The sequence below is a fragment of the Oncorhynchus nerka genome, linkage group LG15 (genome assembly GCF_034236695.1).
Source record: "Oncorhynchus nerka isolate Pitt River linkage group LG15, Oner_Uvic_2.0, whole genome shotgun sequence".
NCBI classification, from domain to species: Eukaryota; Metazoa; Chordata; class Actinopteri; order Salmoniformes; family Salmonidae; genus Oncorhynchus; species Oncorhynchus nerka.
In genome coordinates this window covers 75573046-75590948 of record NC_088410.1, presented here as the reverse complement: position 1 = coordinate 75590948, position 17903 = coordinate 75573046, and the positions used below count along the sequence as shown (strand labels likewise).

General features: G+C 43.2%; 1 protein-coding gene across 1 annotated transcript in view; it reads right to left on the bottom strand.

The window, feature by feature from the left end:
• The window catches only part of LOC115142341 (receptor-type tyrosine-protein phosphatase gamma-like), a 334594-nt gene that overhangs the window by 102543 nt on the left and 214148 nt on the right, over positions 1-17903 (bottom strand). Inside the window, exons 3-4 of the mRNA XM_065001902.1 lie at positions 16966-17148; positions 10516-10664 (exon numbers count right to left, since the gene is read on the bottom strand). Of these exons, the coding sequence (XP_064857974.1) occupies positions 10516-10664; positions 16966-17148 (332 nt within the window). The remainder of the gene's footprint in view (positions 1-10515; positions 10665-16965; positions 17149-17903) is intronic.

The following is a 17903-nucleotide window of genomic DNA, read 5'->3' as shown; positions in this document are numbered from 1 at the left end:
GAGTGGAAGAGTGAGGGGAAGAGAGTGTTTGTGAATTGTCCCCTAGTTTTAAGTTGTTTAGATAGATAATGAGGCTGATAGAGACTGGGGAGTCTCCCATGGTCTGCAAATTACACCACTGTTAGGGGAGTGTATGTGTGTGTGTGTGTATTGTCTCTGCAAATAGGACTGAAATATTAATGTGGACAATCTGGCTCATTAAGAAAGAGATTGTGGCCTACTTGAGCTTGACAAAAACAAACACGCTCCTTCAAAGAGTGAAAACAGTGACTCGGAGTGCTACAAGATAAAAAGTCTAATCAAATATCTAATGAGCTTGATCGCTGACAGAGAGCTAATACATAAACCACTGGTTTCAAAGCCATGTAATAAAGTATACGAAAGAGATTGTGTTCCATATGATGTGTTTGGAGGCATATCTGCTCACATGTATCACATATATCATGCACGTGTCCGTCCTAAGTCTTGTAATGTTCGGTCTGACAACAAAAACACAGTCGCCTCGGTGTTCTTCCACTTTGAAGTGGATACTGAGAGGAATAGAGTTCCATCAGAGGGGAGGTGCAACAAGACTGGGAAGGGCTCTGTGATATCACCCTCTGGGACCATGGAAGATCTGAGGCTGAATCACAAGCCTTTGTGCTGGGAAGGAACCAATGACAGACATACAGGATGTGCTCCACTCTGTGTCCTAGTTGGGAGAGAGGACATCAAGGTGTTGTTTTGATGCTGTGATTCACACAACCAGAGCTCTCCATGGAGTTTAGTACCTGGCTGAGCACTCCATTGGTGCACTCCACCAGGCTCTGCTTATTTCTCACAAATGGATGTCCATCAAAAAGATCATTGTAGCATAGGCACCTGTGGCACCAACGCTACCTCAAGTCTCCCTCACTACAATGACTTTAAAAGCCAGGTATACAATACAGGATGAAAGTGCAATAGCTGGGATATTAAACATGTGTGGTGTGTTGAGCCCTTTGAAATCTTAAAACCCCAAAATACATTACATGAGAAATGTTAGAATGTCAGTCCCTCCTTTTTCAATTTCGGGAGTATTGCTTTTTCATAAAATCTGGAAAATATTGCTTTTGAGAAAACAAAAGGCAGCCTGTATCGGCAACGAGATTATTAAAAATGGTATCAAGCTAGCCCAGAACTGGGACAACATCTTTTTGCCCTCTAGGTAGCATTGGGCTTTTAAAGAATGGCTGTGTTTTTCGGTGTCATTGAGGACAGGCCAGGAAATATAACATTATGTTAGAAATTGCACGCCTCCCGATCCAGAGGGAGGCCAATCATAAATAAAATAGAGAAATACATTTAAAAAAGGAGTTTGGCATGGCAGTCATCAGTTATCTTTGAAGGTTTAATGGAATGTAGCTGCCAAGAAAGGGAACGACAGAGGGAGGGAGAGAGAGAGAGATATAGAAATAGTGTGTGAGGGAGAGAGACAAAGAGAAGAGAAATAGAGAAGAAGAGGGACACAAAGAGAGAAAGTGTGAGAGGCCCAACATGACAATACATAAGAATACCACTCCACAATATTTCTCCTTTCTGAATCAAACACAAAATAGACCAACTGTTGAAAATTATAATATTATGACTTTGCTGTAAAACCTCCTCTGAGTCCACTAAAACTGTATCTCTAAGCTGACTCTTCTTTTCCATCCTTCACCCTCTCAATAATAAATCAATTTGTTCTTTATTTCCTCCGTGGACGCTCTTTGAGCCAAATTACGTCATCCCCACAATGACCGTACGTACCTACCCCAACCAGAAACCATGGATTACAGGCAGCATCCACACTGAGCTAAAGGCTAGAGCTGCCACTTTCAAGGAGCGGGACTCTAATCCGGAATCTTATAAGAAATCCCGCTATGCCCTCCGACGAACCATCAAAGAGGCAAAGCGTCAATACAGGACTCCCTGTCCGAGTCTGTAATACCAACATGTTTTAAGCAGACCACCATAGTGCCTGTGCCCAAGAACACTAAGGTAACCTGCCTAAATGATTACCGACCTATAGCACTCACGTCTGTAGCCATGAAGTGCTTTGAAAGGCTGGTCATGGCTCACATCCACACCATCATCTCAGAAACCCTAGACCCACTCCAATTTGCATACCACCCCAACAGATCCACAGATGATGCAGTCTCCACACTGCCCTTTCACACCTGGACAAAAGGAACACCTATGTGAGAATGCTTTTCATTGACTACAGCTCAGCGTTCAACACCACAGTGCCCTCAAAACGCATCAATAAGCTAAGGACCCTGAGACAAAACACCTCCCTCTGCAACTGGATCTTGGACTTCCTGACGGGCCGCCCCCCAGGTGGTAAGGGTAGGTAACAACACATCCGCCACGCTGATCCAAAACACAGGGGCCCCTCAGGGGTGCATGCTCAGCCCCTTCCTGTACTCCCTGTTCACTCATGACTGCACGGCCAGGCACGACTCAAACACCATCATTAAATTTGTAGATGACACAACAGTGGTAGGCCTGATCACTGACAACAACGAGACAGCCTATAGGGAAGAGGTCAGAGACCTGGCCGTGTGGTGCCAGGACAACAACCTCTCCCTCAATTTGATCAAGACAAAGGAGATGATTGTGGACTACAGGAAAAAGAGGACCGAGCACACCCCTATTCTCATTGACGGGGCTGCAGTGGAGCAGGTTGAGAACTTCAAGTGTCCACATCACCAACAAACTAACATGGTCTAAGCACACCATGTCAGTCGTGAAGCGGGCAAGACAAAACCTATTCCCCCTCAGGAGACTGAAAAGATTTGGCATGGGTCCTCAGATCCAAAAAAAGGTTCTACAGCTGCACCATCGATAGAGCATCACTGCCTGGTATGGCAACTGCTCGGCCGCCGACCGCAAGGCACTACAGAGGGTAGTGCAAACGGCCCAGTACATCCCTAGGGCTAAGCTTCCTGCCATCCAGGACCTCTATACCAGACGGGGTCAGAGAAAGGCCCTAAAAATTGGCAAAGACTCCAGCCACCCTAGTCATAGACTGTTCTCTCTGCTACCACATGGCAAGCGGTACCGGAGCGCCAAGTCTAGGTCCGAGAGGCTTCTAAACAGCTTCTACCCCCAAGCCATAAGACTGATGAACATCTAGTCAAATGGCTACCTAGACTATTCACATTGCCCCCCCCCTCCCTCCCTCCCTTCTCCACACTACTGCCACTCTGTTGTCATCTATGCATAGTCCCTTTAATTAACTCTACCTACATGTACATACTACCTCAATTATCCGGTGCCCCCGCACACTGACTCTGTACCGGCACCCCCCTTTACATATTGTTATTTTTTACTTGACATCTTGTTACACTTCCTTCCTCTACCTGACATGTTTTGATTGACATGCCACTCAGTTCCTCTGTCTGTACACTACACAGACAGCAGATTAAAACTTTAGCTAGCCTGACATAGACTTTGATCAATATTTGTTTGATTGTATCCCCTGTATCCCCTATCCCTAAGTCATTAAAAAGCCATGCACAGCACCATAGGCGTCTGTGTTGTCAAGACCTGGAAGTAACCTTAACAACAGAACGAGCATAACTAAAGCGTGGGCATTCTGGCAAGGTTATACCAACTGTGCTAAGTATCTACCGCACCGAAAATAGAACCAACGCACCAGTCATTATGCACAGATGTAGGATCTTAATTTGACTAGTTTCTCACAGGAGGAAAATAACCCTGTAGCAACTGAATATTTGACAGCCTTGCTGATACACTAGGCCCACGGTGACAGGGAAATGGACCAGGTACACATATGAAACTTCTCAAGTAAAAGTTACATACAAAACATGAGCTGAAAACTATAGAAATGAAAGAGAATCAAATCAAATGTTTTTGGTCACACACATGGTTAGCAGATGTTAACGCAAGTGAAATGCTTGTGCTTCTAATTCCAACAGTGCAGTAATATCTAACAAGTAATCTCACAATTCCCAACAACTACCTAATACACACAAATCTAACAAGTAATCTAACAATTCCCCAACAACTACCTAATACACACAAATCTAAAGGGGTGAATGAGAATATGTACATATAAGTATATGGATGAGCGATGGCCGAGCGGCATAGGCAAGGTGCAATAGATGGTATAAAATACAATGTATACATGTGATATAAGTAATGTAAGATATGTAAACATTATTAAAGTGGCATTGTTTAAATTGACTAGTGATCAATTTATTAAAGTGTCCAGTGATTGGGTCTCAATGTAGGCAGCAGCCTCTCTGAGTTAATGATTGCTGTTTAGCAGTCTGATGGCCTTGAGATAGAAGCTGTTTCTCAATCTCTCGGTCCCAGCTTTGATGCACCTGTACCGACCTCGCCTTCTGGATGATAGCAGTGTGAACAGGCAGTGGCTCAGGTGGTTGTTGTCTTTGATGATCTTTTTGGCCTTCCTGTGAAATCGGGTGCTGTAGGTGTCATGGAGGGCAGGTACTTTGCCCATCAATTGTGTTTTTGCAAATATCAACACACCAAGACACAAATGTACTGTACACAGTACTACCATACATACGGTAGACTTGAAAAAATACACAATTAATATCTATGCACAAGGTAATTTAGGTCAGGAATGCATTTTCTGTTTCATCCACTGCAAAAAGGTTGACGGAAATAAAATTCCATTCATCACTGACATCTATTATTTGTGATGCAGTACCTTCAGCGTCTGTGAAAGTGTGCACATCATCTACCTTGCCCCCCATCTTGTTCTGAGGCCCACAGGGGGGGAGAGGGGCAGGAGCATGGAGGAGAGGGAGGAGTAGGGGGCAATGATGGTGGAAGGAGGAGGAAGAGGCCAGGTTAAGGCATCAGAAGGCTTCAGTTCGGCTGGCGGCTAGCCGAAGTCAGCTAGGCGAACTGAACGAGTGTGCTCGCATACTCCCTTAAAAGACATTCACTTCAAAAACGAGAAAAAAGGGACAAAAGTACAGTTTGTCCATTTTGAGACGCCTAAGCCAGTAAACACTTCCTCAAAATAGTACAAATTTATCTAAGATAACTCAAGAAATCTGTCAATGATTTTGATGTTTTTGCCGAAGAGATCATAGTCGCGCAATTTTAAATCTAAATGAGATGTTTGGTAGAGTATTTCTAAATAAAAAAATGGTCACTTGTTGAATGACAACAAAGACTACTGAAGAATCCCTACCGTTGACCAATCACCGTCGAAGGGGCGTAGACTTTCGGCTAACAACTTCGGCTTGCCTCAAAACATTTTTTTGTGTGGCCAAACAACTGAACAAACAAAAACATAACAAAATGGCGTCATAATATATGCTCAAACTGTTCCGAACTGTTTCGGCTGGGAAGCATGTGGACGCCTTTACACTGGACAGAATGGAAAGACTGAGAGAGCAGTGAAATCACTCCAGGGTGTCAAGAGGGCATGGAGAAATAAAGCTGGAACACTCTCCTCTCACCACCTTAGAACACGGGAGCAGATGTGTGATATTACAAAGTGGGAAGACTTCCTCTCTGACACCGTAAACAGAGAGTTTCAGAGAGATGTCCCTGCAAGGAATGATATTGCAATAACCTGCTTTGAGGTCATTCTGACATTATGCTAAACTGAGTTTGAGTTCTGTTGTGATGATGTGTCATCCTTTCCATGATACACCAACTCATTCCTATAGCATTCAATTTATCCTGAAGATGACCCCGATGAAGTTAAGCTTCCTACAATCAAATAAATTCAGTCCATACTCCATGCATAATTCATTTATAAATCATTGAAGCCAAATCTTTCCGGAATCCATTCAGAGACTGAGGGTGGGGATGTGATTGTTGTACAGTATGAGCAGGGTAACACACTGTGGGTGATGGATACAGATGGAGAGCTGTGCTTCATGCCTGCCTGGCTGTGCTTTGCATATTAAGCAGTGTTTTACAGTTAAAACAGCAGGTAGGAACGCAGCAGTCCCCCACTTAATCACAAGCTTATTAGAGAACAATTACTAAATGGCAAGGCTTGTAAACATAAATCATTCAAGAGGACTTTAAGAAATGAAAGTGGCATTTTGCAGAAAATCTCCTCTGTGTTGACAGCAGTGTCCTCATGAGTATTCATAGGAGAGGGCTCAGACCAACCAGGGTCTGTTAGTGACAGTCACCAAGGACATCTGGCCACAGCTACAGTACATGCTTTAGTCTGTCTCTCTGTTAGCACTAAGCATACTACCACTACTGTTGATAAAGGCTTTTAGAGTGTGTTATATATGACTAGCATGTTTAAAATCATCCTTCTTTCATTCTATTAACTTATTCATTTTCCTGTCTTTTTACTTTGACACCGGTCATACTACCCAACAGAAATGACATCACAGAAATGTCCTCCCTTACGAAGTCAGAGCTTACATGCCTCTTACATTCCAGATGATCTCTCATTCCATTGGATAGAGTGCTACTTCAAGGACCACTAAGAAAAACTTTGACCAGCAAGTGCTTCAGCTTCAGCCCCACGTACACACACACACACACACACACACACACACACACACACACACACACACACACACACACACACACACACACACACACACACACACACACACACACACACACACACACACACAGACACACACACAGTGAGAGTGGTTAGATTTAATTAGGGGAAAATAGGGGGGGATAAGGAAGGGAAGTGGAAGAAGGCATGATCACCACTAATGCGTATAATCAGCTACAAGTACTTATTTTAATAATATGTCAGGCTTTGTGTCAATGGGGTTGTTTTTCTCTGTTGCTGGGGGAGTGTCTATCTCCTTGCAATTGAGAGCCCTGTCTGCCCTAGTCTGAGGGTTCTCCTCTCTTCATACTCTTATCACCAGACAGACATCTCTGGTAATGTGTTGAGGAATCACTAGTCGGTTAGCATTTCGCTAATGTTCTAAATGGGCAGTGGCATCAAATAAAATATTGGGTTTTACATAATGAAGATCAAAACAGATCATTTTAAATGGGCTAAGTATATAGGGGAACACTGATACAGATTCTTTTTAAATAAAAGAAAAATCCCAAAGCTTGAGCCTTTGTCCATCAAACGCTATACATGATCTCAGACTGGACAACAACAGTGGAGGAAACCACAGCCACTGAATTCAGGTCAGCTCAAGAGGGAGAAGCAGAGATTCAGCGCTAACCAATTTAACTAGACCCAGATTTTCAACTAATGGCTCTGCAAAACCACCCAGGGTTTAAGGTATTTTCCAAATTAAACCTTGTCATTGGCAATTTCCCTGCCACAGTACATCTAAATAAGATTAGGAGAGACCCACCGTGCCTCAGTGTATTGCATCCAGATTTAGTAACAAAGCCACTTTGTACCTGTGGATTACCACTTTATATTAACACTGCTGTTTTCCTACCAGAAGAAGAGCTGAGAGGGAGAGCTGCTCTCATCTCTCCTATAATACAGGTCAGCACAGCACCTGTGACATTAAAGAGGTCATGTGACATTAGATGATTGGAAGCCATAATCAATAGCACAGCAAGGCATGACGGCAATGGGGTGCGCGCACACACACACACACACACACACACACACACACACACACACACACACACACACACACACACACACACACACACACACACACACACACACACACACACACACACACACACACACACACACACACACACACACAGCCCTGCCACTGGCATATTTAATTACCTCTTAGACACAATCGCCCTCCTTGACAGAATGTTAATTGTGAACTATCTCCACAGTGCATTCCTCCTGCCTTACTCTCTCTCTCTCTTTCTACTGTGCCCTCAGCTCTATATCCTTCCCCTACCTTTCTCTTATTCTCCCTCCCTCTCTCGCTCTCTCTCGCTCTCTCTGTACAGATAAGGACATGAGTAGGGGGAGTTGTCATCACTCATTAGCATTCACCACAGTAACACTCTCAGACAACCAAGTCCAGGGCAGTAACCAGGGTTTGAGTTTTAGTGAGGTCCGGAAGGTCTCCCCAGAATGTTTTGGGAAACAGACATGAATGGAGCACACAGATGATCATATTATGACATTCACATGAATTATTAGAATATTACTTATGGTTCTGTATTAATATCAGTTTTGTAGTTGAAAAAACAGTGGGGAATGGATATGGCGAACAACCACCGATGTAAACATTAATGTATGACATTTTTAGAACTGTATTGTTTGCCTATAGGGAAGAGGCCATATGGAGATGTTCATATTGAAAAATATATATTTTTATGTTCCTAACTTGTTTGATTAGATTAGTACGGTTTTTTTCAGGGGACCCCACATGGGGCCCTGACCCCAAGTTTGGGAACCACTAAACTAACTTCTCTCTCTGCTTGCTTCCTCTCTCTCTCTGTCTCCTCTGCTTCCTCCTGCATACACTGCAGCCTGCCTCAGTCTCACCACTGAGCGCCACATCACTGTCTGCCTCAGTAGCCTACTCTCTGTAAAGCAAAGTTATTATGAGAACTTAGTAAACACTTTTTAGGCTCCGTTTAACGTTAGCCTCTTCATCCTTCTAGTTGGCTAAGTAATACTACCCAGAGCCCTTCAACATTACTGCAATACTGCTGCGGGAGAGTTTTAAAATGGCCTTTTGTCTGGCATCTCGCACATTGTCAGCAGCATCTCTACTGTAGTTCTCTAGTGAAGCCGACTGCGAGCTGGGGCAGTTTTTTAAAATTTTATTCTTTTTTACATATCAGGCCCTTGGCCTGTGCCACGAGAGGGCGGAGTTAGCTGTTTGAGAGAGTGGTGAACGTGCTACTAAAAAGGAAAATCCAGGAGGTAAATCAGGGGGACGCAGGCAAACATAACGAGCAAACCACTGTTCATGATTCCACTCGTTCGCAAAGAGGCAGGCACTATTAGAACTCAGTCAGATCAAGAATATAAGCATTCTGAACTTTGATCAACGCTGGGAGCATATTCAGATGTTCACCCATAATAGATTTTCTTTGTGTGCAAAAAATATATTTGTATTATGTATTTATTTGTCAAATTAGAAACAATTACCGATGTCAATCATATATCATTCATATTATATAGTTACGGCCATGACCATGTCGCACGAGTAACCAGCCCAAACTAATCAAATCCAGTTCATCTTTCATGCTGGCATATTGGCTAGAAAGAACATTCTATTCTGCAGACATCAGGACAGAGATCAACAGAGTGGACCGCAAATCATACAATGAATCATTCAAGAAATCATCAATATAACAGAAGAGGGAGTTTGGCCTTTTATTGATCAGTTTCGCAATGCGCAAAAGTGAATGTGTGAAACATGAGATGCAGCACCTTGTAAGCAGCACATTAACGTTATTGGAGGGACAAAGCACCCAATGAAAAAAACATAAAATTGAAATACTTAAAATTAAGGTTATTATAGTAAATTAAAACGAAACATGAAAAAACTATTTAGTCAATTGAAAATAAATAACTAACAAACCTGTTTTAAGTTGGTGAAGAGCAACTGCAGAAAATTGAGGTTTGGCTGCAATAAAAACTTCATGACCTTTGATCACATAATTTTTGTAAAGTTCATGCTGTTGACATGTAGGTGCAAATATGACATTGTTTAACCCCATTATTCAACACACTGGCCCACTGACTTGACAAAAGTGATCCACCCTTACGTGGCCATTGAGATGAGCATGATGCAAGACTTTGCTCTCACATAGTCACACAGAGTATCTGTGCTTCACACTGCTACAATATGGTGGCTATGGGACCAAAACAGCGGAGAAGTTCAGCCTCACTCTTCAATGATCCTGGTTGTTTCATAAATTGACCTACTACTACTGTTTCCTTCATGCATCTACGTCATCTTGCGGAGTCTACCTTTAAGCCTAACCTAACCTATGACCTGACCCATCACCTTGTGCATTAACGCCCCACGGTGTCAACAAGTGACAACCCCCCCCCCCCCAAAAAAAACATACAACACATAGATGGCTCATAGCCTCCCACGCATATGCTAGTTTCTGTCCCTAACACTAGTTTACTATAATAACCTTCTTAAAACTGCTGACACCAGCCAAACTCACCAAATGTCAAATGATCTATATTAATCTGTTCTCCAAAGACAGTAAAGAGGCTGCTGGGGTTTTCGTTATTCAAAACATAATAATTATATTTTGCCATTCAAGGGAACAACAGCTGGGTAGCTGGGTTTAGATATCACTTGAGATTTTTACTGGATCCTAAAGCTGTCTCTTAGCTGCAGTGTGCTGCGCCAGACCAGACGCCCATACTGATAAATCAGGCTTTAGGAGTGAGATCGGCCATCACTGGCCATCCACTGATCAGACCCCAGGGCCCTGGCCTTCACATTTTTAGATCGATATGGGACCACCCTCTACTCTTCGCCATTCTGACAGGTGGCAGACTCCCACCCCCACTGCTCCTCATTCATACACTGGGTTTTCTAGAATTCTCTCCTCCAGATATTCCCATTCACACTCCTTTCCTCTCGCTCTCACCTCCACTGGGAACCTCTTGCCGTTGATGCTGTGTTCAGAGCCCTCAGATCCGTTGCTCTGGCCCCAGTGGAACTCCACCTTCTCCGCCTTAAAACGACCGGGCAGGCCCGCACCACGAACAAAGTAGTCATCCTTCAGCATGATAGCCACTGAGAGAGAGAGAGAGAGAGAGAGAGAGAGAGAGAGAGAGAGAGAGAGAGAGAGAGAGAGAGAGAGAGAGAGAGAGAGAGAGAGAGAGAGAGAGAGAGGAGAGAGAAGAGAGAGAGAGAGTTACATGAGGGTCAGGTAGGTGGCAAGTAGCCTAGCGGTTAAGAGCGTTGGGCCAGTAAACGGACATAGACACAGTGTGAAACTTCTGTTTGGCCTACAAACAATATAAAATTACATTCATTCAAAGCACTTGGTATTGAGGTTCATCATCTATTTAACTTCCCCAAGGGGATGCTGATGCATTTTCTGAATATAACATGTGGTGCTTCTATAACGTCTGTGCTGCCTGCCCTACAAGGCTGGGTCTCTAATTAAGGGCTAATTTGTCTGGTAAAAGCTATCTCCTCAGCCACTTCTAATTGCCTCTGCAAATCTTTTGTTAGTTTATCATACGCTTGTTGAAATAAAGTGGAAATTGACAGAGGGAGGCAATTTTTTTATTCACAAATTTGACTGAATAGACCCACATATAATTAACTAATACGACCTTAAATAAATCCTCCCATTGTCAAACCGATTTCTTACTGTGATTGAATTTCAGAATTGTTTCTACTCCTCCTTTCAGGGGAGATTTCTGTCCCATTTAGAAGAAGCACTCAAGTGAAATGAGTGGCCTGGTTGTCATCTCAACGTCTTCAGAAAAGTTTGAAACTAAATACAGCAGGCCTGTTAAATTCCATTTACTTAGTTTGACATTTCTCATGTCGTAGACTCTCATGTCGTAGACCCTTAAACAATAGGCTGGTCTATCAAAGTTAATTTCCCCTCCTTGTGTAGTTTGTGTCCTCTGGGAGATATTGGAGATTTTAAGAGGTGTGTCACTTGGTGCTTGTACAAGATTGTTGGCACTCCCACTGAAATTCTACTAGTCTGCATCCAAGAAGCTAAGGTTACTCTGAGTAGTAGGACATCCTGTGGGAGCCTGGTCTTCCTGGCAAACCTCATACTACCATCGAGACTGCAATATGAGGGATTAACCACGCATAGTGTGCTAAATGAGTTTCTTAGCATCTACTGCATGGGACTCAAAGATGAAAAAGGTGAGGTGGAGGGAGACTCTACCACAGTGGCTAACGTAAATACACTCCACTGTATTGCTGCTATGCTAAGTCTCACTCCTCCACTGTGGCTAGGCTGAGCTGTTGCTGTTTATGCTAACAGGCTAGCGGAAGGGATGGAACTGCAGCTTACATTAGTGTTCAGAGCACAGCAGGCAGAAAGAAAAACTTTCATTTGTTTTTGCCTTTTGTTGATTCAGAGTCCTAATCCAGCGTGTGAGGGGAAGGCAAGCCCTGGGAGTTTCATTAGCGATGGGAGCCAGTGTTTGGGCGCGCTAACAGGCGAGCCGGAATTAGACGCTAAGCCAGCGAGACCGTGGACAGCAGTGTGTGAAAACCGGGGGCATATATGAAAATAAAGCCGTGATCAATGCAAATATTTCCTCAGGGCTCCAAGTCATCATGAATTTCTTAAAAAGGTTTATTTGATATGATTCTGGGAAAGTATTCTCCGTTCATCCCTCTTCATCCAGCCGCCCTCCTTTCCCTCTCAAAAACCATGACACCGTTCTTCTGGCAGTGAGACATCTATAATGACTTCCTGCTTCAAGGTGACAGGGTCAGAGTTCAGTCAAGGATACAGCTTTCACATAAGCAGGAGCACTTTTAAAAGAAGCTGATTGAAGCATCCATTATTCAGAGACGCTTTAGGTGATTATGTCAATCAAATCAAATTGTATCTGTCACATGCGCTGAATACAACAGGTAACAGGTGAAATACTCAGCTGTCACGCTGAATACAACAGGTAACAGGTGAAATACTCAGCTGTCACGCTGAATACAACAGGTAACAGGTGAAATACTCAGCTGTCACGCTGAATACAACAGGTAAGAGGTGAAATACTCAGCTGTCACGCTGAATACAACAGGTAACAGGTGAAATACTCAGCTGTCATACAACAGGTAACAGGTGAAATACTCAGCTGTCACGCTGAATACAACAGGTAACAGGTGAAATACTCAGCTGTCACGCTGAATACAACAGGTAAGAGGTGAAATACTCAGCTGTCACGCTGAATACAACAGGTAACAGGTGAAATACTCAGCTGTCACGCTGAATACAACAGGTAACAGGTGAAATACTCAGCTGTCACGCTGAATACAACAGGTAACAGGTGAAATACTCAGCTGTCACGCTGAATACAACAGGTAACAGGTGAAATACTCAGCTGTCACGCTGAATACAACAGGTAACAGGTGAAATACTCAGCTGTCACGCTGAATACAACAGGTAAGAGGTGAAATACTCAGCTGTCACGCTGAATACAACAGGTAACAGGTGAAATACTCAGCTGTCACGCTGAATACAACAGGTAACAGGTGAAATACTCAGCTGTCACGCTGAATACAACAGGTAACAGGTGAAATACTCAGCTGTCACGCTGAATACAACAGGTAACAGGTGAAATACTCAGCTGTCACGCTGAATACAACAGGTAACAGGTGAAATACTCAGCTGTCACGCTGAATGGTAATAAATACAACAGGTAACAGGTGAAATACTCAGCTGTCACGCTGAATACAACAGGTAACAGGTGAAATACTCAGCTGTCACGCTGAATACAACAGGTAACAGGTGAAATACTCAGCTGTCACGCTGAATACAACAGGTAACAGGTGAAATACTCAGCTGTCACGCTGAATACAACAGGTAAGAGGTGAAATACTCAGCTGTCACGCTGAATACAACAGGTAAGAGGTGAAATACTCAGCTGTCACGCTGAATACAACAGGTAACAGGTGAAATACTCAGCTGTCACGCTGAATACAACAGGTAAGAGGTGAAATACTCAGCTGTCACGCTGAATACAACAGGTAACAGGTGAAATACTCAGCTGTCACGCTGAATCCAACAGGTAACAGGTGAAATACTCAGCTGTCACGCTGAATACAACAGGTAACAGGTGAAATACTCAGCTGTCACGCTGAATACAACAGGTAAGAGGTGAAATACTCAGCTGTCACGCTGAATACAACAGGTAAGAGGTGAAATACTCAGCTGTCACGCTGAATACAACAGGTAACAGGTGAAATACTCAGCTGTCACGCTGAATACAACAGGTAACAGGTGAAATACTCAGCTGTCACGCTGAATACAACAGGTAACAGGTGAAATACTCAGCTGTCACGCTGAATACAACAGGTAACAGGTGAAATACTCAGCTGTCACGCTGAATACAACAGGTAACAGGTGAAATACTCAGCTGTCACGCTGAATACAACAGGTAACAGGTGAAATACTCAGCTGTCACGCTGAATACAACAGGTAACAGGTGAAATACTCAGCTGTCATGCTGAATACAACAGGTAACAGGTGAAATACTCAGCTGTCATTTATAAATAGTGGAGAATGTATAAATAATGCATTGCACAACAAGAGGATGTTTGTCTTGCTAGGCGTGTGCATTATGGAGTACGCAGAGTCAAGAAGCTGTGCTCTATTTTGTTCTGCTACTGTTGTTTGTGTTAGAACTTCATTTGATTTGGTGGGCAGTGGCACTGCTACGCTAACCCACTATAATACCTGTGCTACACTGGTTTTCCCCGATCATGCCTGTAGAGAAGACAGCTCAGAAGTAGCCCTCGTCCTTTAACAAACCATGGCCTTGGGAAGAGATGGCTACGGACATCAGAGGTTCTGAGAAACACCATGCGATCAGGGACAGACATTTTTCATGCCGAGTGAGCTGAGGATCTCTCTCTCTCTCTCTCTCTCTCTCTCTCTCTCTCTCTCTCTCTCTCTCTCTCACTGAGTGATGCCAGGACAGGGACACTAATACACTTCTCAGGGGGAAGCAGATATCCAGGCAGCCCATTCCCAGGAGAGAAGACGTACAGTCCCCCACCAGATGAACCTGACTCTCCTTCAGCCTCACAAAGACATGGCCTCCAATCTTAACAACAAGCCATTTACTCACCCCACCACTAGTGAGGAATGTGGGCTATTGACTCACATACTCCCTACTAGAGGGAGCTTGAAATTCCATCAGCGTTAGCCTTGATAGAAATATGGCAAAGCTTTATGGGCTATTCCCTCTATAAGATCTTCATTATTTGATAGAACACAATACATCACTCACTGATAGAGGGATTACAAGGTATACAAGATGTATGTTTTTTTAAAAGCACATTCAGGCTTCCATTTAGGGTCTCCACTTGGGAGAGATGGACCAGGGACAACACCAGTTCATACATGCCACATTATGTTCAGAGAGATTAATATAATAACATATCTGACAATATAGAAATCACACTAGTCACATTATTTTCCCCAGGTCTGCAGAGAGAGCCTTAATAAGACAGCTGGCCTTGTTGTGACTGCTGTCAATACAGATGCCAGCCACCTGTGGTCCCTGCTCCCACAAGCATTTTAACTCGATTTGTTGGCAGAAAGAGAGGACATCCATCTTTGTGACAGATAGAAATGGTGAAAAATACCTGTCTTAGACAGAGAAAATCCATGAAATGTTATAAATGCTGAATTTAGTTTTTTTCAGGTTTTCAGGTCATCTGTACCAATGACAGATTCACTAATATGGAGGCATCACTTATGTGAAAATCCGCTCCTACCACAAATATTGTATTGGACTGCTGTGCATGTCGCATTTAAACTACTTGAACGTACAGATGTAAAATCTTCATTTGAACTACAGTATATTGTCAGTGTTTCTACGTTAAGTCCATAGTGTTGCTTGGTCAGTGGTTAGGCTATTAGCTGGCCAAAAGTAGACTACATGAAAAGTAAAATACTGTTAGTATAACCGTGTGTTAGAGTGGGTTTTCAGTTAATTTATGTAAATCACAAAGGTCATCTGTATTTCCTGCGGTGCAGGAACTTTCTCAGCAACATAAGAGTGATCAAATCAAGATCCTAAGATCTGTATGTACATAGTGTGATTTTCATGTACTCTAATGTTATACTAAAAACACAGTGCATTCGGAAAGTATTCAGACCACTTCGCTTTATCCACATTTTGTTAAGTTACAGCCTTATTTTAAAATGTATTAAATATTTTTTTCCTCATCAATCTACACAAAATAACCCATAATGACAAAGCGAAAACAGGTTTTTAGAAATGTTTTCAAATTTATAAAAAATAAAAAACAGAAATACCTGAAAGAAGTTTGGAACCATCAAGAGGTGACCAAGAACCCAAGAGTCATTCTGACGGAGCTCCAGAGTTCCTTTGTGGAAATTGGAGAATCTTCCAGAAGGACAACCATCTCTGCAGCACTCTACCAATCAGGCCTTTATGGTAGCCAGACGGAAGCCACTCCTCAGTAAAAGGGACATGACAGCCCGCCTGGAGTTTTCCAAAAGGGACCTAAAGGACTCTCAGACCATGAGAAACAAGATTCTCTGTCTTCGGCCTGAATGCCAAGCGCCACGTATGGAGGAAACCTGGCACCATCCCTATGGTGAAACATGGTGATGGCAGCATCGTGCTGTGGGGATGTTTTTCAGAGACAGGGACTAGGAGACTAGTCAGGATCGAGGGAAAGATGAACTGAGCAAAGTACAGAGAGATCCTTGACAAAAACCTGCTCCAGAGTGCTCAGGGCCTCATACTGGGGTGAAGGTCCACCTTCCAACAGGAAAACAACCCTAAGCACACAGCCAAGACAACGCAGGCTTCGGGACAAGTCTCCCAATGTCCTTGAGTGGCCCAGCCAGAGCCCGGACTTGAACCTGATCAAACATCTCTGGAGAGACCTGAAAATAGCTGTGCAGCAATGCTCCCCATCCAACCTGACAGAGGATCTGCAGAAAATAATGGGAGAAACTCCCCAAATACAGGTGTGCCAAGAATGTACCGTCATACCCAAGAAGACTCGAGGCTGTAATCGCTGCCAAATTTACTTCAACAAAGTACTGAGTAAATTGTCTGAATACTTATGTAAATGTGATTTTTCCATTTTTTTACTTTTTATAAATTTCAAAAACATTCTAAAACCCTGTTTATGCTTTGTCATTATGGGGTATTGTGTGTAGATTGATGAGAGGAAAAAACTATCTAATATGTTTTAGAATAAGGCTGTAACGTAACAAAAAGTCAAGGGGTCTGAAAACTTTCTGAAGGCACTGAAGGTACGTCATAAAATGTTCAGACATATCTATACTGTAAATACATAACCAAAAGAAGGAGAGGGTAAACAGACATTGGGGGACTGTGAATCTCACCTGTTTTGCCAGTGTTCTTCATTGAAGTCTTGTTGGAGGACTCTGTCTCAAATCCATCCAAAGCTAGCTCCTGATACTCCATGGACACCTTGCTGTCCTGATCTGCGATGTTGATTGGGGATTGGTTCCTCTCTCTGCATTCTGGGTAGGCTGATGACCAGCCCTCCTCTGGCCCGTATGTACCTGGATGAGAAGAAAGAATACGATATATATATTCCATACGATACAATGTGGTTTTGCCATCCAACCAGAGCTAACCATTTGGTTCGCTAATCAGCAGAGAAAGTGTAGCACACTGAAAATATTTTCATACACGTTATGCAGAAAAGTGATAATTTCATGTTTTTGGTGGAATAATGCAGTCTTAATGGCACTCATTTTCCAAAAAGGAACCACCAGTAGATTCCTTCTGATGTTGACCTGCAGTTAAACTTTCCTTCCCATAATGCAGGCACATATGTGGTATTTTTATCAGAATGTGAACAAAGCTACACCTCCTAACCCATGAGGAGGTAAAGGCAGTGTACTCAGAGATTAAACCCCACACTCTTAGATGAATGGCAAGTCCCGGTGTGAGACCAGCCACCTCAATGTAGCACAGAGTCAAGACAGGGAAAGGAGCAGGGTGGAAATGTCACCAATCTCCTGCCACCTCCCTCAAATAAAGCAAACAGAGAGAATGACGGAGAGGGTAAGAGAGAGAGAGAGAAAGAGAGAGCGATCGGACAGGTTCAATGCCATGGAAACAGTGGAGGATGGAGAATATAGATAGTCCCTCTCCTCTCCCTATCCACTTCTAAGCAGAACAGGGATGGTGTCCTCAGTGTGGGGTCACAGTCTCCAATAACCACCCAACCATAAAACACCAGACCAGCCAAGTGAAGTCAAGTGATTCCTTAGCGTCCAGTGAAGGGGAATTCATTTGGTTGTGGATAACA